This window comes from Leptonychotes weddellii, chromosome 1, assembly GCF_054177405.1.
Source record: "Leptonychotes weddellii isolate Sample4059 chromosome 1, ASM5417740v2, whole genome shotgun sequence".
In the NCBI taxonomy this organism is placed as follows: domain Eukaryota; kingdom Metazoa; phylum Chordata; class Mammalia; order Carnivora; family Phocidae; genus Leptonychotes; species Leptonychotes weddellii.
In genome coordinates this window covers 17,602,842-17,623,603 of record NC_138369.1, presented here as the reverse complement: position 1 = coordinate 17,623,603, position 20,762 = coordinate 17,602,842, and the positions used below count along the sequence as shown (strand labels likewise).

At 57.9% G+C, this 20,762-nt stretch overlaps 3 protein-coding genes across 5 annotated transcripts in view; 1 reads left to right on the top strand and 2 right to left on the bottom strand.

Annotated features, from left to right (window-relative positions):
• Window positions 1-2,391: 2,391 nt before the first annotated feature.
• Window positions 2,392-6,950, bottom strand: UQCC5 (ubiquinol-cytochrome c reductase complex assembly factor 5). Its single transcript, XM_006743981.3, has 2 exons — window positions 6,570-6,950; window positions 2,392-2,496 (listed from the first exon to the last, which is right to left on the bottom strand). The coding sequence occupies exons 1-2, from the start codon at window positions 6,718-6,720 to the stop codon at window positions 2,405-2,407; spliced, it is 243 nt and encodes an 80-aa protein (XP_006744044.1). The 5' UTR covers window positions 6,721-6,950; the 3' UTR covers window positions 2,392-2,404.
• A 2,478-nt stretch (window positions 6,951-9,428) lies between these two features.
• NT5DC2 (5'-nucleotidase domain containing 2) lies at window positions 9,429-18,137 on the top strand. 3 transcript variants are annotated; one of them, XM_031039825.2, is made up of 14 exons: window positions 9,430-9,725; window positions 13,424-13,608; window positions 13,744-13,818; window positions 14,045-14,100; window positions 14,208-14,301; window positions 14,497-14,625; window positions 14,732-14,792; window positions 14,876-14,978; window positions 15,119-15,220; window positions 15,422-15,503; window positions 17,231-17,317; window positions 17,413-17,553; window positions 17,636-17,700; window positions 17,901-18,137. In XM_031039825.2, the coding sequence occupies exons 1-14, from the start codon at window positions 9,482-9,484 to the stop codon at window positions 18,040-18,042; spliced, it is 1,566 nt and encodes a 521-aa protein (XP_030895685.2). In that variant the 5' UTR covers window positions 9,430-9,481; the 3' UTR covers window positions 18,043-18,137. The 3 variants fall into 3 exon arrangements, with proteins under 3 accessions (XP_081674989.1, XP_030895685.2, XP_006744047.2); XM_006743984.3 differs by having other exon boundaries at window positions 9,431-9,725; window positions 17,781-18,137; XM_081818863.1 differs by lacking the exon at window positions 17,231-17,317 and having other exon boundaries at window positions 9,429-9,725; window positions 17,781-18,137.
• STAB1 (stabilin 1) overlaps window positions 17,998-20,762 on the bottom strand; it is a 24,212-nt gene continuing 21,447 nt past the window's right edge. The window contains exons 47-58 of the mRNA XM_081805704.1: window positions 20,599-20,755; window positions 20,319-20,512; window positions 20,067-20,211; window positions 19,853-19,986; window positions 19,598-19,763; window positions 19,383-19,492; window positions 19,154-19,273; window positions 18,918-19,067; window positions 18,735-18,839; window positions 18,518-18,664; window positions 18,309-18,425; window positions 17,998-18,222 (exon numbers count right to left, since the gene is read on the bottom strand). Of these exons, the coding sequence (XP_081661830.1) occupies window positions 18,166-18,222; window positions 18,309-18,425; window positions 18,518-18,664; window positions 18,735-18,839; window positions 18,918-19,067; window positions 19,154-19,273; window positions 19,383-19,492; window positions 19,598-19,763; window positions 19,853-19,986; window positions 20,067-20,211; window positions 20,319-20,512; window positions 20,599-20,755 (1,602 nt within the window). The 3' untranslated portion in view covers window positions 17,998-18,165. The remainder of the gene's footprint in view (window positions 18,223-18,308; window positions 18,426-18,517; window positions 18,665-18,734; window positions 18,840-18,917; window positions 19,068-19,153; window positions 19,274-19,382; window positions 19,493-19,597; window positions 19,764-19,852; window positions 19,987-20,066; window positions 20,212-20,318; window positions 20,513-20,598; window positions 20,756-20,762) is intronic.

Genomic DNA, 20,762 nt, shown 5'->3' with positions numbered 1-20,762 from the left:
CCCCAGAATAGATGCGGCATTGATATCTTGTGGGTTGCACATAAATGTGACAAGAAATTCCAAATTTAATGCACATGTGTAAAGAGTACGAACTGACACTGTACTGCTTTTCTAGGAGAGAATTGCTTTGAAAAACACCATGGCCCAAATGTGGGGTAACTTGCTGTGAAAAATTCAGACTTAAAAAAGGAGAGGGAGATCAATGTGTTTAAGTTTTAACAGCTGAGATGTAGGCAAGACTTCCAGAATAGAGGGCAACCCTCTTGGGTCCCCTCCCTCCCCGGGAGCTTTGTACTGTCACTTTGCTATCACTCAATAAACCATGCTTTGCTGCAAAAAAAATTAAAAAATAAAAAGACTTCCAGAATAGGACTGTTAGACGGATCAAAATAGTAGCCCTCATTTATTGAGAATTTACTGTGTACCTAAGTAACTTTCCCTATCAATTCATTTGATAAAGTGAAGCTCCAAAGCCCACATTCTTTACCCAACACCATAGTGGAAGTAAATTTCAAGCAATAAATGCTAATTCAATTTTTGTCATTCTAGAAGTACGGTTTTTAAAATACATGTTATTAAGTGTTTTGCCTTGTAGTTTACACTAGGAGGCACTGCAGTTCTGTAATCAGCATATAAGAGCATTGCTCTTTACATTATTAAAGTTCCCTTAATAGTTCCTGTATTTAGTAAGTCAGGCAGAGTCATATTCTGTACTAGGAGGGTTAAAATTTGTTTTGAGGCGAAGTTAAAAAGCTTTCACCTCAGTTAACAAAGGTTAGTTTTTACTCTCTAGCATCCAAACTAATGTGCTCTGAAAGTATCTTCAATTTAATGCAGTAATTGCTTTGCCAGTCTCCTTGCCTTGAAGTGAGACATTTCTTCAAAGTTTTGTTGTCCTTCAGTAAATGAGCACTCTGATACATATTTTTTTAAAAAAAGAAGAAAACTCTTAAGGAAGGTTAAACATGAATTTGTAGCTGGTGATTCTCTCTGGGGTGCAGACAGGAAGGTGGGCCAGGGAGGGACCCACAGCAGACACAGAAGTTAGCTGACGGTTTTATTAGTATTTACAACTTGCCTTTGAAAAAGGTGTGTAAGTTACATAGTCTCTGTATATAATATCAATACTAAACTAAAACTGGGGTGGGGGAAACATGGAATAAGGCTATATAACTGGGAGAATCCTACCACAATTTAATTCCTTATGCTGCAGTCTAACCACTAAAATGCCTATGAGGTTAGGTTCACCAGGAACTCTCTAGTTCACACAAGTGCACAGGAAAACCTCCTTCCTCTCCCTGGTCTTCACACTCAAGCCATCTCTGAGCAATGACTCTCAGCTGGTGCAGGTAGCGCTTGAAGGAGATCTGAGTAGTCAGTGGCTCGCTATTTATACTGAATTGGTTCTAAGATCAGTGAACTAGCTTAAATTAGAAAAAACCCTAGAAAAACTTGGAACATATGTTTGTGGCAGAGATCTTTTAACTTGAGAATACCCTGTGGCCTTAAGCATCTCCTTCTGTATATTCATGAGCAATTGTTAGAAAGCGTTTTGAAACTTAGCCTTCTTTAATAGAGAGATGTTCTTGATTAAATAGATGTTGGATGTAGTTACCAAGCATGGATTAAAAGAAAAAAAAAATGGATAAAGCCTTTGTTTTTTCTATCAGCTGACCCAAACTTATTGTGGGTCAAATTACAAAATCTCTCTGAACCTCTTAGCTGAAGTCTGTGGTTGTTTTATGGTTTTGCTTTTCAGTGTGAAGGTTCGTTTTCTTAGGGAAGAAGCAGTGTCTTTATCTTTAGCAGCTGGATGAAAGCACATCTTCATCACAGACAGGTGTGAAGCCTGTCCCCTCTGGAGTCCTCGTGGAGGTCCAGCCCTTGTATGTTAGTAGGGACAGGCAAAGGAAGGGGTTATTTCTGTTCACAAGAGCACCTGACTGGGGTAACGTGTGGTCAGGAATTCCCACCACCCTCGCAAAATGGTGACAGACTGGTAGCTGGCAGAAATGTAATCTGCATAATTATCCTGGTTTAAATAATCTTGTAATAGAGATCTTACTTTTACGTCCATGATTAAATCTGAATTCTGAGAAAAGGAAATTAAGGTTATCAGTTTGTTGCCTGAAACAAAAGACTTCACAAACAATTCAGACTGTACTAAAAAAGCATCCTGCTTGATCCTTGAATTGTTTAAGAAATATTTCATGGAATAGATTCAGTGGGCAGGTGTTTCAGGAGGAAATAGTTCTTCCGTAAGTGCTGTCCAACAGTGACTTGGGAAGTATTGAAGCAGACAGGAAAATTATAAAAATTCTTTGTAAAGGCAGTTCGGAATAAGAAAAAGAGATCTGAAAAGTACATTTTCAAAGGAGTTGAAATCAGTAGTGAAATTTCATATTCACTTTATTGACGGCTGAAGTTCAGTCTCTGATGCATTTTCCAGCCTTCTCTGATACTGTCGTTCTGAGGCTTTTCTACGGTAGACATCATCTGTGTCAAATAAGAATTTTACTTAGACTTTGAAGAAACAGGAATTAAAGGTACTCAGATGGGACTAATTTAACCAACAGTCTAGGTCTGTCAGCTATTTCTGAATCTCATTTTTAACAACGCCAAAATAAACTTCATTTAAAACAAAACTTGGGGGCGCCTGGGTGGCTCAGTCGTTAAGCGTCTGCCTTCAGCTCAGGTCATGATCCCGGAGTCCTGGGATCGAGCCCCGCATCGGGCTCCCTGCTCACCGGGGAGCCTGCTTCTCCCTCTCCCACTCTGCCTGCTTGTGTTCCCTCTCTCCTGTCTCTCTCTCTCTGTCAAATAAATAAATAAAATCTTTTAAAAAATAAAAAAAAATAAAACAAAACTTGGGGGCGCCTGGGTGGCTCAGTTGGTTAAGTGGCTGCCTTTGGCTCAGGTCATGATCCCAGGGTACTGGGATCGAGTCCCACATCCTGCTCCTTGCTCAGTGGGGAGCCTGCTTCTCCCTCTGCCTGCCGCTCCCCCTGCTTGTGCTCTCTCTCTCTGACAAATAAATAAAATCTTTAAAAATAACGAGTTAAATGAGGACTATGATAATGCAGTTCTGGACTTCAATAGCATGGTAAGAGTCCATATCTTCAAAGATAGGATCATGTCCTAGCACACCTCTTAGCAATGTTTTAAGACTTTCCTTACTTCCTTCCCTGCCCCCCCATGTCTATTTTCTCTGAAATCTTTTTTTTTTTTTAAGATTTTTTATTTATTCATTCCAGACACAGAGATACAGAGAGAGAGAGGGAGAACATGAGTAGGGGGAGAAGCAGAGGGAGGGGGAGAAGCAGGCCCCCCGCCTAGCAGGGAGCCCGATGCGGGGCTCGATCCCAGGACCTTGGGATCATGACCTGAGCCCAAGGCAGACGCTTAACCATCTGAGCCACCCAGGTGCCCCGCTCTGAAATCATCCTTAAGTGAAGTGCCTCAAAGGCACTTCTTGCCCTTAGGCTCTCTGCAGCTCCCTCACCCACACCCAGGAACTCAGAGTGGGGAGGTGAGGTCAGTTGCCTTGGTCTCCGCTGTTTTTCCACACCGCTGATTCTGCACCCTCTTCCTGTGCGGCATTTGCCATTTGCCACAGTCTTCTCTGCATGGGCACCTGCTCTCTATTCCCCTTCAATCACTGAAAACACGGGCATCTAGCTCAGGCTCCTTGACCTGTCCTATACCATCTTCCCAGGCAACATCACCTACCATACGGATGAAGCGCTAGCCCCCTTCACCTCCTTGACTTCTCCAGTCAACTTCTGCCATCTACTTGCAGTGCTCTCTGAAGTAATAAATTCATCCTGCTCTGCACAACCTCTACTACCTTTCTAGTCATTCTGTCCTTGGACCTCTGTTAACTTCTTCCTCAGGCACTTGGCCCCTGAATACCGCCTCAGCCCCATCTTGTTCTGTCTTCCTGCTCAAACCAGCTGCAATTCCCTCCTATCAACATCAACTTCTTGACACACCTTCAAAACCCCAACTACAGATTCATCCAACTGCCCTCCTCCATCCCTCCACTCTGCTTTGCACTGTGGGGCCAACTAATGCATTTAACTGGGCCCACTGTGATGCCTAACAATCCTGTTTCCTCAGTCATAACCCTGATCCTTCTTCACTTACCCCCAGATGGCCATGAACTTTGGTCACACAGATCAGTCATCAACAAAGGACTATTCCAGCTAACTTCCAAGGGCTACTCCTATGGCCCTGCTCTCCTACCCAACCTCTCCTACCTTCCAAAGAACTAGTTATCTGCGGCTTCTCTCCACTACCTTTTTCTGACCAGCATCTTTGTATCTTCAAGTCTCTTTGGTGGGGAGGAGGGCTGACCTCCCATTCGCAGAGTCAGACTTCCTGGACCTCCCGTCTTCTGTGATAAACCCTCCTGGTTCTCCTCCTTGCCTCTCTAGTCACTCCCAATCACCCTTAAAATGTTGGGATTTGACACTGACTTTTATCACAATCTGCTTTCAAATGACCCACAAACCCAGATCCATGGCCCAGATCTGCCTCCTGAGCTTCAGATCTGTATAACCCATCTCTGCCTTAGCATGTCCAAAACGGAGTTCAGACTATCCTGCCAGTGTCCCCCTAACTGTCCTACCAGAAGCCTCCACTCCTCATCTCCTGAGTCCACTCAATCCCCAGGCCCTGTCAGTACCACCTCCCACGTGTCTCTCAACTCCAGTCACCTCTTGGCATCCCGTCTGTCCCCATCCAACCAGGCTACCGTCTCAGACCTGAACAACCACACAGTCTAAGTATCCTTGCCTCCTCTCCACAAGAAGCCATTCTCCTCATGTGTTAATCCACTGCCAATTAAAACCCTTCAATCCTTTGGGTACATTCTTGGTTCTCCAGTCCTTCTGTGGCCCTGCCAGGCACATTTCTAACCACTTCATCCCTCCCTCTGCTCACCTGCAGTCCCTCCAACACAGTAAACATCCACACCATAGCCCCATGTCTGCTTTTACCACTAGCATGAGACACTTTCAACTCAGCACTAACATTCCCCTCATCGGACTGACCTACTCAATCTTCAGGTCCCACCTGACATGGTAACTCCTGGATGCCTTCCCTGTACCATCTGATCCAACTGAGGTACCCCCACCCAAGACTACCATTGCCCCACACATGCACACACAGACACACTTCACTGCACTGATCACACTTAATAGTAACTGTCTTTATGTTGGGTCTCTGCCATTAGAGCTCTTTTGGAGTGGGGGGCTCTCTGCCTTGTTCATTATATACTCTCATGGGTGCTCATTAAATACTGATGAATGGATAAACAAAAGACTAAATATCTTTGGAAAACACTAATGTAACAATGTTTTCAAAATAAAGGTGGGTGGGGGGCGCCTGGGTGGCTCAGTCACTGGGTGGCTCAGTCAGTTAAGCGTCTTCAGCTCAGGTCATGATCCTGGAGTCCTGGGATCAAGCCCCGCATCGGGTTCCCTGTTCGGTGGGGAGCCTGCTTCTCCCTCTGCCTTTCCCCCTTCTTGTGTTCCCTCTCTCAAATAAATAAAATCTTAAAAAAACAAAATAAGGGTTGGCGGGCGCCTGGCTGGCTCAGTCAGTGGAGCATGCAACTCTTGATCACAGGGTTGTGGGTTTGAGCCCCATGTTGAGTGTAGAGATTATTTAAAAATAAAGTCTTTTTGGGCGCCTGGGTGGCTCAGTTGGTTAAGCGACTGCCTTCGGCTCGGGTCATGATCCCAGGGTCCTGGGATCGAGTCCCGCATCGGGCTCCCGGCTCGTCGGAGAGCCTGCTTCTCCCTCTCCCACTCCCCCTGCTTGTGTTCCCTCTCTCGCTGTGTCTCTCTCTGTCAAATAAATAAATAAAATCTTTAAAAAATAAAGTCTTTTTAAAAGAAATTTTTTAAATTTTTCACAAGTAATACATGTTTCTAGAGAGGGATAAAGCAGAAAGGACCTAGGGGGTGGGAAAGTCTTTCCAGAAGGGGAACTGGCCTTTCCAGAGCTAGTGCTCCACAAAGCAGGGCCAGGCATTCTTTCCAGTGCTGGGCCCTGGTGCTGGGGGCTCTGCCCGGCAAAGACAGTGGTAATTAGGCCAGGCAGACCGGCTCCTTCCGGGGTTTGGACTGAAGAATCCAGAAAGGGCTGGCCAGTTAGCAGGAGTTTCCGTGAATCTTCAGGATCCCACTCCCTGAATCTTCAGGATCCACTCCCACAGCTCACGGTGCTGTGAGCAACTCTGTTCCTTAGGACCAAACGTCACCAGCCCGCAGGGACGAGGGGCAGGCTTGAGAGGAGAGCGGCCAGCGTGGAGTCACGTGCTCTCCCCTGAGAGTGCAGGGAAGACCTCAAGGTTGGACGCCAATGTGCCTTTGTCGCCCCGCTTACAAGAGGGCCGGGCCGCGAACGGAACCGTACTTGCCCTTCTGACCACGGTAAAGGCAGCTCAGCGCTCTGAATGAAATGAGCGGTCTGCAACCTAAGACTGTCCCCCCAGAAAAACGGGTCCCTAGCCGCCTCCTGCCTTCCTGAAATGGGACGGACGCTGCTGCACCCCCACTTACAGAAGGTCTCCTGGCCCACACGCAGTTTAATCATGATCCACTCCATCGTTCCTCCCAGGACAAAAAAAAAGGGCAGGAACCTGTAGACGCCGAATCGCTGCTTCCCGGGCACCCGCTGCAGGATCTGCTTCACCTGGGCCCTGGAAAACATGCCCAACTCAGGTCGTGGAGAGGGGTACGGCGGAACCGGGAGCGACGGGAGCTGTCCCAGCCCCCGGACTGGAGCGCCCAGCTACAAACAAGTCCGAAGGCCTAGTGGCCGTGCTGCCCCGGCCCTGCTGTAGCCAGGCGGGTGCTGAGCTGAAGAAGTCGAGCGCTGAGCTGAAGGAGCCGAGCGCGGAGCCCCCGACCCAGAACCTGAGCGACTCCACCAATCAGAGTGCCGTGGGGCGCGCGGATCCGCCAATCCGAATGTGGCGGAGCGCGCGTGCTCCGTGAGGTCGAGCCCGGCCGGAGGGAGCAGGCGCAGGCGCCTCGGCTCTGGAGGCGGGGCGGCGCGAGAGGGCGGGGCCTCGCACGTGGCGTCGACCCGGCCCCGCCCCGGCCTCCTCTTTGCAAGCCAGCGCTTGGAATTGGCGGCGGCACCCCCTACTCTGCCACCGCCATCTTTTTTCTTAAAGTCCTGCTAGAAGTGATGATCCTCTCTGATGGACTAAAGGTGTACCGCACTTTAAAATGCAATTATGCAATGCTTTGCATTTATTTCGGGGTCGTGACTGATGACTAGAATTCTAAAAATAACAATTTGATATGCATTCTTGAAAGCTGAACTTTATCACAACAAAAGTCCAAGCAATCGCCTTGTGACAAACCACCCTGATATTAATAAAAGCTATCCTGTATGGGGCACTTACCGTTATGCAGGTTATACCGTTACTTTTAGGTCCTTTTTATGCATCACCTCCTTATTCACAATAATCACAGAAGAGCAGAGCGGCTCAAAAGCATGGGCTTTGTCAAACCACAAAATGGGGGCCTTTCTTTGATGCTGTGAGGATTTAGAGGGAATACAAATAAAGCACTTAACACAATGCTCGGAGCATAGTAACTGATCAATTACCATTAGCTAAAATGGGATGATGATGGTGGTGATGGTGATTTATTGGGAGCCAGCTCTTTACATGTATTCTAGAACCTAGGGACACTCCCCTCTATTTACATCATCCCCTTTCATGGATGGGAAACTGAGAAGTTAAGATTGATTGTACCTTACGCAGGTGACCCCTTTTAACTCGGAGAAGGACGACCGGACGGTGCGCTGCAGAGTGGTGGGCCCGGAATCACTGCACCTGCCTGGTTCTGACCTCAGCAAGTTCCTGTGCTTGCTGTAAAGGACTGTCACTCATTACCTAAGGCTAAAAAAACAACGGGGGCCTATCTTTGAGAAAGGAGACAACTATTACACAATCTAGGAACATCAAACGAAAACTTAAAGTCAATAAAAAAGTTTGGTGATGTGAACACAAAATATACAAAAATAGGCTAGAGAAGAGAAAGAGAGCAAGCATTGTCCCTGGCAAGGGTCACAGAGTCGAGCTGAGAGCAGCAGGCCCAGAGCTGCTTCCTGGATCACCCGCCTTCTCCTGGGGCCTGCCCTACCCAGCTCCGTGCACACTGGCTTGGAGCTCACTCCAGTTTCTCTTGGTGGCTCTGGGAGCCTTTCACCGCGGGGTACCCATCTCCCGCCCTGAGAAGGCTTACTTGTAGACAGGTCTCCAACGCCCTCCTAGCTCAGGTTTGGGCTCCCATGGGCCTACCCTTCCGCCTCTATCCCGCCCCAGCTCCTGGCCCAGGATCTGGCCCACCGTATGTAGGTTCTCAGCCAAGGTGCAGTGGATATTCAAATGGAGGAGCACCCCAAGGAAACAGTGTCCAGCTGGCCAGCTCCCACCGACAGGGCACACCGGTGCTAAATTGGCCTCCTCAGAGCCTAGCGCACGGCCTGGTACGCATGCGGACTCAGGAAACAGATCTGCGTAGAAGAAACACAGGTGGCGAGCGGTTGCAAGCAGGAATGCAGAATTTCGATGGAAAGTCTGGAGACATTGCCAGAAGAGACCACAGCATCTCAAGGGGGACCCTGTGCGGGAAAACGGAGAGTGGGGTCGGTGAGGCCATTTGCTGAGGTCAGAACCAGGCAGGTGCCGTGATTCCGGGCCCACCACTCTGCAGCGCACCGCCCGGTCGTCCTTCTCCGAGTTAAAAGGGGTCACCTGCGTAAGGTACAGGGAGGGGCAAGGAAGGGCTGCTTCAGCGGGCGTCGGCGGCGCTGCGGGTCCCGGGGTCTCACCGGCGTGGGGCTGGCACCGGGCGGCGCAAGGTAGGGGCTCTTTATTCACTAGAGTGAAACGGGCCGGCCTCTGGTCTGCGGGGAACAGGACCCCCGGCGCAGGACTGGCGGGGAGCGGCGGCGGAGCTGAGGTCAGGAGGACGGGGCGGGGGCGGGGGCGGGGGGGAGGGATGGGGAAGGGGCAGGAGGACCCGGGAGCGGAGGGGGAGACAGAGGACCCGCGGGGGGGCGGTGGCGGGGGGGCCCGCCGCGCTCCGGCTCTCCCCTCCCCGCGCCCCGGCCGTCCATAGCCTCAAGGAGACGGCCGTTCTTAGGCCCTCCGACCTCCCGGGAGCGGGGCCGAAGGAGCGACCATCGCCGCCGCGGCGACCGAAGGGGGGCGCAGAGTCCTTTTCGGCCTCGCGGAGACGGGGGAGGGGGCCCGGGAGTCCGCCCCGCCCCGCCCCGTCCCGGGACCTCCCGCCCCGGGCTGCCGGGCGCGCCCATTGGCCGACCGGACTCCGCGCGCCGTGCCCATTGGCCGGCCGCCGTGAGGAGCACGCGGCCACCGTGGCGGGCGCGCAGTCGGAGGGCGGCGGACTGGCCGACGGGCAGAGGGCTGCGCGGGCGGCGCGCGGCGGGCATGGCGGGTGCGGGGCTGCGGGCGGCCGCTCGGCGCTGGCTGCCGTGCAGGGGCCACGGCGGGCCGCGAGCCTCCTCGTCCTCGCCCTCCTGCCCTGGCTGCGGCCCCCCGGGTCCCGGCGCCCACTGCCCGGGCACCCCGCGCTCCGCGCCCGCCCCGGCGCCCGCCCCGGCGCCCGCCGGCGGCGCCGAGCTCAGCGCGCACCTGTGGGCTCGTTACCAGGACATGCGGAGACTGGTGCACGGTGGGTGATGAGCAGCAGTGGGACGGGCGCTGGGGGTGCATCCGCGCGGCGGCAGGCTCGCGTCCGGGCGACAGACCGACCGGCCGTCCCGGGCGTCGCTCTGCGGGGAAAGCGCTCTGGTGGGGCTCGCTGGGGCCCCGGAGCCCGAAGTCCCGGCAGCTCTTCGGGAGAGGCTCCAGCGGGTCGTCCCGGGGGCCTCTGGGGCCGCCCCGACGCCCGGAGGCAGGTGGGCCGACGGGAGGTTTGTTCCCTGGCTCCGTCTGCAGGAGCTCGGGGATCCCGAAGCGGCCTCCGGAATGCGGAGCCCCCCCACCGTCTTTCCTGGCAATCCCGCCTGCCGGGAGGCTGCGGCGGAAATGCCCCCAACCCCTTGTTCTCTTAGGGGCCCTCAACTGGGGCGGGAGCATCTGGACAAAGCCAGCCGGCGTCGCTGCCCAACCTCAGGGGACGCGGACTAGACTTTGCAGACGCCTCTAGATTGCGACCCAGGTCCGGAGCACTCTCAGCCCAGGAGGGGAAGGTGTTGGTTGGAGAAACGAGACCAAGTTGCCCCCGGGCCCTGGAGTCCACAAGCGTGGCTGCATCCTTGGCCAGGACGCTTAACCTCCTGTACCCTCCTCTCCCGCCCTCTCTTCCCCATAAAAATGGGCTGAGGAGGCCAGAGAGCTCAGTAGATGTCCCCGGGTGTCCGGAGGCTCTGCCTCTGCAGCAGGCAGGCGTGGTTTGGGCTTGACCCTGTCACTGGCCAGCCAGGGCGTGCTCAGCAGGCCTCACCCTCTTAGACCTTCAGTGTCCACAGCATTAAACACAATCCTGGGCCCACTGCCACAGGGTTGTAGTGATGACTCAGAGGGAACCAGGCCAAGAAAGGGCAGGGAGCTTCCAGAGGAGCCCCCAAGGGTGATGCTGCTCTCATTGTCTGGTAAGACAAAGTGCCCCTGGCTGGAAGATTCCAGCTGAGGGAATGGGGCTTCCATTCTAGCCGTGTGGAGAGCTGAAAGGGACTCACCTGAGAAGCACGGGGCAGAATAGTTAAGACCCCTGAGGAACGGTGGTTCTGCAGGACCCCACCCTGCACCCCCTCAGTGGAGAGGACAGGCCTGGGAGGCTGTTTAAGAAGAGGTGTTTGCTCTGGGTCTGGAGAAGACCTGCAGAGCAAACTGAGGAGCCTGCCTTCTAGGTGTGGGAGAGAACATAGTGAGGTCTGTTGGGCTTTGTCACGCCAGGTGCACCAGCATCTTCAGATCTCCACAGAGACACCCAGGCTCCTCTTGATGGGAAAGGGGCAAGGTCATTTCCAAGATGCCGTGGTGAGTGCCAGGATGAGCCAGGCTTGCACCCCTGAGTCACCCCTCTTGACTGGGTTTTCTGGAGGAGATTCTGGGCATTGAGATACACCTTGGGCTAATGCCTGTGGGCAAGACTTGGCCAGGGAGCCAGGCCCCAGGCCACTGCCTCTCCACCAGCCAGCGTGGGGACGCTGGAAGGCTAGGCCTAGGGGGAGAGTTGATTAAGGCAGGTAGAGTGACCTCAACTTGAATCTCAACTCCATTGCCTACTGCTGGATGGTTTAAAGCAAGTGACTTCACCTCCCTGAGCCCATTTCTTCCTCTGGATGATGGATGAGTGTGATCACCTCATAGGATTGGAGTGGGGCCTGAACATGATGAGCCTCTAAGGCACCTGGCATGTGCACCCAGCGGCAGCTGGGAGGACGGCACCCACAGTGAGTCTCACAGCTGCCGTGGGGAAGAGTTGGCCCTGGAGCCTGGGGCAGGAGTGGGGCAGGCTTGGAAGAGGAAAGGGAGCGTCTGCACAGTGAGCCCAGTGAACTTGGGAGGCCAGCGCCAGCGAGGGGTACATCCAACTCACCCGGCCCCGTGCACCACCGCAGCCCTGTGGAAAGGAGTGGGGGCTTTGTGGCCCCCAGAGCTATGGTTTCCTCAGTCCAGAAATCCAGTCAGGAGGGCAGACCCTGTGGGCTGCTCCCCCACCCTGCTTTGTCCCTCAGAGGATCATCCGTCCCTGCACGTGGCCAGCACCCTGCCAGCAAGGGGCCACACCACCAAGCAGATCCCTCCCGTCTGGGGGTCTACTGGATATTGTACCAGGAGTTAGCGTTGGGACCCAGGAACTCAGGCCTGTGCAGACAGCAAGGCCCAGGGTCCTAGTGACCTCAGAGCGGCATCTCAGAAGCAGCTCCCTGGAGAGCTGCAGTCAGTGCGTCTCCTGTGCGTCCAAGCGAAGAATATTCTGTCTGCACCCACCAGTCTGCAACGGCTGCTCTGGGCTGGGCCCACGTTGGCCTCGGGCCCCGAGAGGAACCAGCCACACTTGTTCCCCCACCCACACCCTGCACTTGGCTCCAAAGGAAAGGGACAGGGTAGGGATGGAGCCTGTGTTCCAAAGGGGCCTCCAAGGCAGCTGGTCGGAGCATGGGAGCTCATCAGTGTCTGTCTCTGAGCACAGGGAATGCTGCGTGGCCCAGGGCTTCTGCTTCAAGATGATGCCTAGCTGTGGCTGAGACAGGAATTGCCTGGAGGCTTGGGCTCTTTGTGCGGGCCTCAGCCACAGGCTAGAGGTCTCAGGAATGGGGCTACCTGGAGCCCCTGCAAGGCGGTGCCCTGTGCACCTAGTCCTGCCTGCCCCCTCTCCGGCAGCCCCTAGTCCTTGAGTGATGCAGGGGAACCCGGGACAGGGAGATGCCGGGCTCCAGAGACGCATTGCCCATCTAATCCCACGTTTGCTGTGGGTGCAGAGCGGGAATGCTGCACAGAGCCCATTCCATATGACCCTCTCAGTAATTCCGTAAATTGGCATGATTTTGATTCCCCCTTTAAAGATAGGGAATCTGAGGCCCAGAAGGTGAGGTGACTTTCCTGAGGTCACAGCTGTGAGAGGGAGAGCTTGGCCTGGTCTGTCTGACCTCAAAGCCCGTGCCCTTTCTCCATCTACCTCCCCTCCTGTACAGATGGGGAAACTGAGGCAGATGAGCCTGGGACCCCTCATCCTCATCTGCCTCCCTGGGACCCTAGAGCCTACTCTGCACAGTGTCCCACTCAGCCCTCAGTAGCAGCCAGGGGCCTGGGGTGGCTCTGACCATATCCCGAGGGGGGAGCAGCCTGGTTTCTTGCCCCATAGCCCAACATCACACGTCCTGCCTATCATAATTAGCAATGTTCCCTGGCTAGAAGCAGCAAATGTCATTATGCAGACTGGCGGGCAGCTGAAATCCGATTAGAGGGGCCACAAGCTGTGGCAGGTGCTGGGAGTGCGAGTGACAGAGGAGCTGCCCAGTACCCCCCAGTCCCGTCATGTTTCTCAGCCTCAGCCCAGGTTGCAGGCAATGTGGAAAGGGTCTGAGCGTAGCCATCACTCCGATGGGGCTTATGGGAGCCTGGAGGAAACCTGGACTCGGTGTACCTGCTGGGCTGCAGGCAATGGTGTAACCCAAGACCCACAGCTAGGAGCTCCAGCCGGGCCTTGGCCCATTGCCAGCTCTGCCTTACCCCAACCATGTGACCCTGGGCAAGTGGCCTCTCTGAGCCTCAGTTTGACCATATGCAGCCTGGGGCTAAGATTACCCATCCTCGGTGGTTTCATGAGGCTCCCAGGCCTAGGCACCTGGAAAGCGCTCAGTAACCATTTGCTGCTACTGTGTCCGTCCTCCTCCTCATACCTGCATCTCCTCCCTCCAGACCTCCTGCCCCCCGAGGTCTGCAGTCTCCTGAACCCAGCGGCCATCTACGCCAACAACGAGATCAGCCTGCGTGATGTTGAAGTTTACGGCTTCGACTACGACTACACGCTGGCCCAGTATGCAGACGCGCTGCACCCTGAGATCTTCAGTGCTGCCCGTGACATCCTGATTGAGCACTACAAGGTGAGGCCGGCCAGGCAGGTAGCCCCGGCGCTGGAGAGATCCCAGGCGGAGTCATGGGGGTCCCCTGAGGCGGCTGCCCCCGCCAGAGGTCTGGTAGTGCTCCTGGCTCAGGCCTGGCCCACTTGCCCCCGACAGTACCCAGAGGGGATCCGGAAGTATGACTATGACCCCAGCTTTGCCATCCGAGGCCTCCACTACGACATTCAGAAGGTGAGTGGCTGGGCCACAGACTCCAGCGGCCCCTCTTAACTAGATGTGTACCGGCACTACGTCCTCTAACGGAGGGGCCGCCCCCTTGGCCTCAAAGCTGTAGCTTCCTCCCGACGGGCACATGATCCCCTCGGTACCTTCCCATCGGGGCTTGGGCACAGAGACCGGCTCAGGGCCAATGCAGACCCCTTTCTCCCCACCCATCCCACTCCTCTGGCATTCCCAGAGCCTTCTGATGAAGATCGACGCCTTCCATTATGTGCAGCTGGGGACAGCCTACAGGTCAGTGCAGACTGCCCGGCCTCACTCTGCTGTCCCCCCACCCCCAACTATACTGTGTCCTCGGCTCAGGACCACTTTGGACTCATGATGTCTGCACACCCACCCAGGGGCCTCCAACCTGTGCCTGATGAGGAGGTGATCGATTTATATGGGGGCACCCAGCACATCCCACTGTACCAGATGAGCGGCTTCTACGGCAAGGTACTCACTCCATATGCCTCCGCCGCGGGCGGCCAGCGCAGTGATCTCACTACGGGGGCCCACACCATGGTGGGCCTGCCCTGACCCGCAGCCCGTGCCCCTCTACCAGTATGGCAGGGCAGATTCAGAGCCCTTGGTCTCCAGGGCTGGGGGGGGTGGGGCGGGGGCTTGCTGAGGTGGTGGTCCCCTCTGCAGGGTCCCTCCATCAAGCAGTTCATGGACATCTTCTCGCTGCCGGAGATGGCCCTGCTGTCCTGTGTGGTAGACCACTTCCTGGGGCACAGCCTGGAGTTTGACCAGGCACACCTCTACAAGGACGTGACGGTGAGGACCTTTGGCCTCTCAGGGTGGCAGGAAAGGTAAAGTCGGCCACAGCAGGGCCCGCTTCCTAGGCCCCACTGCACCCTTACTGTCCCTCCGCTGCCCCCAGGATGCCATTCGAGACGTGCACGTGAAGGGCCTCATGTACCAGTGGATCGAGCGGGATATGGGTAAGGGTAGACCGTGGCAGCCCCTACTGCAGCTTCCTGGGCAGGGTGCCGGGCTGGCCCTCACAGACCCATCTCCCCATTAGAGAAGTACATCCTGAGAGGGGACGAGACATTCGCTGTCCTGAGCCGCCTGGTGGCGCATGGGAAGCAGCTGTTCCTCATCACCAACAGCCCTTTCAGCTTCGTGTGAGCTGCCCGCTGCCCGCGGTGGGGAGGAGGGAGCAGGTGGGCTGGGGGAGGGGCCTCCCTCCGCCCCGCCCCACCCCCACCCCACCCCATCCCCCTGCTCCCTGTCCCACCTCTGCCCCACCTCTGCCTCTGCCCAGGGACAAGGGGATGCGGCACATGGTGGGTCCCGACTGGCGTCACCTCTTCGACGTGGTCATCGTCCAGGCAGACAAACCCAGCTTCTTCACTGACCGGCGCAAGTATGGGCCTAGCAGGGGTGATGGGGCCGGGGCGTGGGGACTGGCCTTTGCTCAGCACCCTGCGTGCTTGGGGTAGAGACACCCCCTTGTCGGCCAATGGCACATGTGAGCAGGTGGGGAAGGTGCCTGCCGCCCCCCCCACCAGTCCTGTCCCACACGGGAAATCCAGCCCTTTACCGTCCCCTCCCCACCCCGCACCAGGCCTTTCAGAAAACTCGACGAAAAGGGCTCCCTGCACTGGGACCGCATCACCCGCCTGGAGAAGGGCAAAATCTATCGGCAGGTGAGTGCCATCTGGGTGGCCTCGCCACGGCCCCAGGCTGTGGAGGGGACAGAAGCACAGCCTCCTGGGCCCTGCCCTGCCACCACACATCTGCCGTGCCTCTGCCCCCTCGCACTGCGTCCGGGGGCACCGGGGAACAGCTCTCGGCACAGGCCTGGTCAGGCTGCCTGTGTTTGAATTTCAAGCTTACTACTCCACAGCAGAGGGAGTCTGACCGAGTCATTTGGCCTCTCTGTGCCTTGCTTTTCCTCATCTATAAAAGAGGTATAATGTAAATAAAAAAAGTGTTCTACTTGAATTGTGGTAGAAAGCCCTTAAAGTCGCCAGGCATTTACTAAAACCCCCTAGATGATCAGTGGCACTAGTACTTGGGGCTGACTGCTCTGCTGCAGCCAGACGAGCTGGTAGGAGCCCCTCACGGGCCTTTGCGGGAGACCCCCTTTCCTAGCTGGTGTCTAGGAAGATGAGAAGGGGGCCTAGTGCTGGGGTTTGGGTGGCAATTAAGGAGCAGGATTAAGGCATTTGGCCCTGGATGGAATGCGGAAATCCTGGCTGAGCTGGTCTCCGTGAGGGTGGAGGTTCCAGGGGCTGGGGGAGGGAGGAAGTCAGTAGTGGGGTCAGGGGAAGCACTCGGGGGTATCCAGAGCCGAGGCCTGGCCTGCAGGCAGTACTCATAGCCCCGTGGCCCCCAACTCTGTGGCCCCCTTGGGCGCAGGCTCTTTCCTTTGACTTTGAGGGGGACGTGCTCCTGTGTCTTGGCATCTTAGCCTGAGGAGGGTCACGCAGCTTTGTGGGGAACATGGGACTTTTTCTCCTTTGGCAGCTTTTAGCCTTTTCTTTGTGCCTGACAATCTGAAGTTTCACTGTGGGTGTGCGCTGGATCCTGCTTGCTTCTCGTCTTTCTTTGCGCTCCCTCCCTGGCTCCCCATGCAGGAACCCCAGGCTCCATCTTGCCTGACGCAGCTCCTGTACCTCCAGATTGTCTCTCACTTCGGGGCCCATCCGCGGCACTCCGCCCCCCTCGTACTTGACTCCCCACCTGAGCTTAATTCGACAATTAAGCCTTTGGCAACCACCCGTGGCCGCTGTGGCTGGCTTCCCCTGGCCACGGCAGGCACGGGCTGCTGTAGTAACCGCTTCGTGCTGCGTGCGGGTTCTGCTCCCTGCTGCGGGGTGGGCTCCTGCCCGGCGGCTGCTGCACTTCCTGCCCTGGGCCCCCTGCCCCGCTTTTGGCTCTCGCAAGAGCTCCCTCTGTCGTGTTTGAGCCTGACCGCTTTCATCTCTGCTCTGGCTCTGGAGCAGGAGGGGCAGATGGCTTCGCCAGGAGGTCTGCCGGGTCCCTCTGGGCTCACGCCCGGGAGGACAGGAAGGGCTCTGGGGCCATGGGCTTGCTGCTGTGGTTTGTTTCCCACAGCGTGGGATCCCTGGCGTGGGTGTGAGGCCACAGGGAGGGGAGGCCCTGGAGGCACAGGGCACCGTGCCGGGCCTACAGGAGGCTTTCCTGGGGTGGGCAGACCCCCTTCCTGACTGTGAGGGGGAGGAGACAAGGGTCAGAGCCTGGGGACAGTGAGGCCACGGGAAAGAGCAGCCGGGCGTCCAGCTGGAGGGGCCTCGCTGCCTCTGGGGATTTGGGAGGAGCAGCGGAGAACAAGGCGGGGTTCTGGCAGCCCCACGGGAGCCCCTTGGTACACTGCGCTCGGCGGTGCCCCCTCCCCCACTCTCCCCAGGGAAACCTGTATGACTTCCTGCGCCTGACAGAATGGCGTGGACCCCGCGTGCTCTACTTCGGGGACCACCTGTACAGTGACCTGGCGGTGAGGGGGCGAGGCTGGGCCCGCCCGGTGAGGAGGGCGGGAGGGAGGGAGCCCCGCTCGCCGCTGCTGAAGCCCGCCCCCACCCTGCCCTGCAGGACCTCATGCTGCGGCACGGCTGGCGAACGGGGGCCATCATCCCCGAGCTAGAGCGCGAGATCCGCATCATCAACACGGAGCAGTACATGCACTCGCTGACGTGGCAGCAGGCACTCACGGGGCTGCTGGAGCGCATGCAGGTGGGGGGGCAGGGGCGGGGGCCGGGGGGGAGGCAGGGCTGCCGCCTGGGCTCACCCCCCCGCACCCCCTTGGCTCCTGCAGACGTACCAGGACGCCGAATCGCAGCAGGTGTTGGCGGCCTGGATGAAGGAGCGGCAGGAGCTGAGGTGGGCAGGGGAGGGTGCAGGGAGCGCTTCCAGCCCTATGGCTCCCAGGCCCCCTCGAGCGCCCCATGTCTCCTCCTCAGGTGCGTCACCAAGGCCCTGTTCAACGCCCAGTTTGGAAGCATCTTCCGCACCTTCCACAACCCCACCTACTTCTCCCGGCGCCTCGTGCGCTTCTCTGACCTCTACATGGCCTCCCTCAGCTGTCTGCTCAACTACCGTGTCGACTTCACCTTCTACCCGCGCCGCACGCCCCTGCAGCATGAGGCGCCGCTCTGGATGGATCAGCTCTGCACCGGCTGCATGAAGACGCCCTTTCTTGGCGACATGGCCCACATCCGCTGAGGGCACCTTTATTGTCCAGAGCAGGTTCTAACCCCTCCTGCCCCGCCCACGCTGGGTGTCGGTCCAGGACGGGCAATAAAAGTGGTCTCCCTCTCCCTGTGCCTCTGTCCGGCCCTAGCCGCATCACTTGACCGCGAGGATCCTCTGGGTGTCAGGGAAGTCGTCCTCCAGGAGCGAGTCCTGGGGGGTGGGGAGAGGACCCTTTGTGGCTGGGCCGAAACCAGGCCCTGGGCCCCTTTCTACCGCCCCTGACACCCCACACTCACGTCAAAGGGCTCACAAAAGGCATCATGGCTGCCAAAGACTGGGTTGGGGACAGACACCAGGGTTGGGCTGGTCCCTTCCTGCCAGGGGGAGAAGTCTTCCTCAGCATCATCTTCCGCCTGAGAAGAGAGATGAGTGGTGAGGGGCCTCCAGCAAGATGGACGGACCCAGACACCTCCAGCACCCCCACCCCAACGCAACACGGCCCTACCTGGAAGGTGGAGAAGCCAAAGCCTGTGGCCTTGCCTCGAGCGCGGAGGTAGAAGGCTCCAGCCACGAGGCCGAGCAGTGCTCCAGCGGCTACCACAGCCCCCACGCCTGCCACCACAGGCGGAGCCTCGGCTGCCACCACTGCCCGCTGTAAACGAGGGGAGCGTCAAGGCCAGACAGGCCAGGGCTGTCCCCTCACCCCACCCCCGCCAACTCACAGGCTGTAGGGGGGCCAGGAGGGGCCTGGCCAGAGCGTGGATGATGCCGTTGAATGCCATGATGTCCCACACGACGACATGGCTAAGCACAACTGCCCCTGGGGCCTGTAGGGAGACCAGAGTCAGGCCTAGTGGGTGAGTGACGGCTGGGGCCAGCGGGGGAGGTGCGGTGGCCACACTCACCACCGGGGCCCAGGAACTGTTGTCAGGGCCCGCAGCACTGAAGACGAGGCTGAGGCCCGAGTGGGCAGGGAGCACAGTGTCCTGGCTGGCATTGGCACTCAGGAAGGTGGTGTTGGAGGCGTGCAGCTCCAGGTCGGGGCCGCTCAGCGTCTGTGGGCAGAGCAAGGCCTGTTGGCCCAGGCCAGCCCGAGGGGTCAGCGTCGGGCCTGGCTCTGCCCACAGCCCCTGCCAGTTACCATGTTGTCCAGGAAGCCTTCATTGACAGGGACGAAGAGTGTCTTGTAGGTGAGCTCGTCATCCAGGAAGTCCAGGAAGTCCAGACCCCGCGGGGTGGCGTTGGCATAGCCCAGCAGCATCTGGGGGTGCGGGGGGAGATAGGACCATGGGCTGGCTCCCTCCCCAGGGACCCCAGCTACGCCCCTGCCCCCGCCACACCCTCAGCCCTAAGGCTGGGCCCCCGCACACCCCATAGAAGGTGGAGAAGTTGGCGGTGGCAGCCAGGACATCGAGCAGCTTCCCATTGCACACGCTTGTCCCGTCACCCACAAAGCCGCGGCGGCACCGGCAGGCCACGTCTGCGGGAAAGGCAGTTCGGGGGGGAGGGGTCAGCGGGAAGGAGCCAAGCCGTGGGGTGGGGTGGGGTGGGGTGGGGTGGGGGGCCCTGGGGCAGGGGGCTGCACCTAGCTCGCGGTAGCAGTAGGCGTCCCAGCGCTCCGAGCGGTTCTTCCGGGCGCCCAGGCTGACGACGCCTACCTGACCACCGCCACAGTCTGCCGCGGGGAAGACGACTGGGTGGGCAGCCGAGCCGTTGGCCAGCCAGCCCACAAGGCACAGGTGGAAGCCCAGCTGTAGGGGCAGGAGGGGATGCTGAAGCCTAAGGCCCAACTCGAGAGGGCCCCCACAGGCTCGGCTCCAGACCCCTGGGTCCCACACACCTTCTGGGCAGCAGAGAGCTGAGGGAGAGAAGCAAGAACAGCTCCCTGGGCCCCACAGGCCGCCTCGGCCTCTGAGAAGTTCAGGCCGGAAGGACCACTGGGGGCCTGGAGGTGGAAGACCCCAGCCTGCTTCTCTGCAGAAGGGAGGGACGCGTGATCAGCCCGGCGGCACCGAGGGCAAGCAGGGGCACTGGGGGCGGGCAGGGAAGCACACCCTGGAAGTGGAGGTCCGTGCACACGGCATCCACATGACAGGGCGGTGGCTGGCCCAGGCAGCGGTCCACGGGCGGCTCCGGCTCCTCCAGACACTGCAGTCCGTCACCCACGTAGCCGGCATGGCACACACAGCGCCGCGCGTTCTGGGGCGGGAGACGGGTGGGTGCTCTTGAGGGCCCCGGGAGGGCGGGGGCGCCCGCTCTGTGGAGCCTCCCCAGCTCCGCGGCTCCGCGGCTCCCCGGCTGCTCACCGGGCCGGTGCTCAAGCAGTCCGCGTGCTCACTGCAGCCCCCGCGGCGGCCATCGGCACAGGGGTCGCGGGCCCGGCAGCTCCAGCCGTCGCCCTCGTAGGCGGGCAGGCAGGCGCAGGTGACCACGGTGCCCACTTGGCTGCAGTTGGCGTGCTCGCTGCAGCCGCCGTGCCCGACCCGGCACAGGTCTGCCACTGGGGGGCAGGGAGAGAGTGGCAGGACCAGGGGACAGGAGGGGCGGGGGGGAGCCCCCCACCTCGCATCCCACCCCCCTGCTCACCTGTGCACGTGCGGCCGTCCCCTTCATAGCCCAGGCCGCACTCACAGCTGCCGTCGGCGCGGCACACGGCCTGGGGTGCGCAGGGCGGGGCACACGCGGGCTGCAGCTCTGTCGCCCCAGGGCCCACCCCACACACCCAGGTGAGGAGCTGCCCTCTTGGAGGC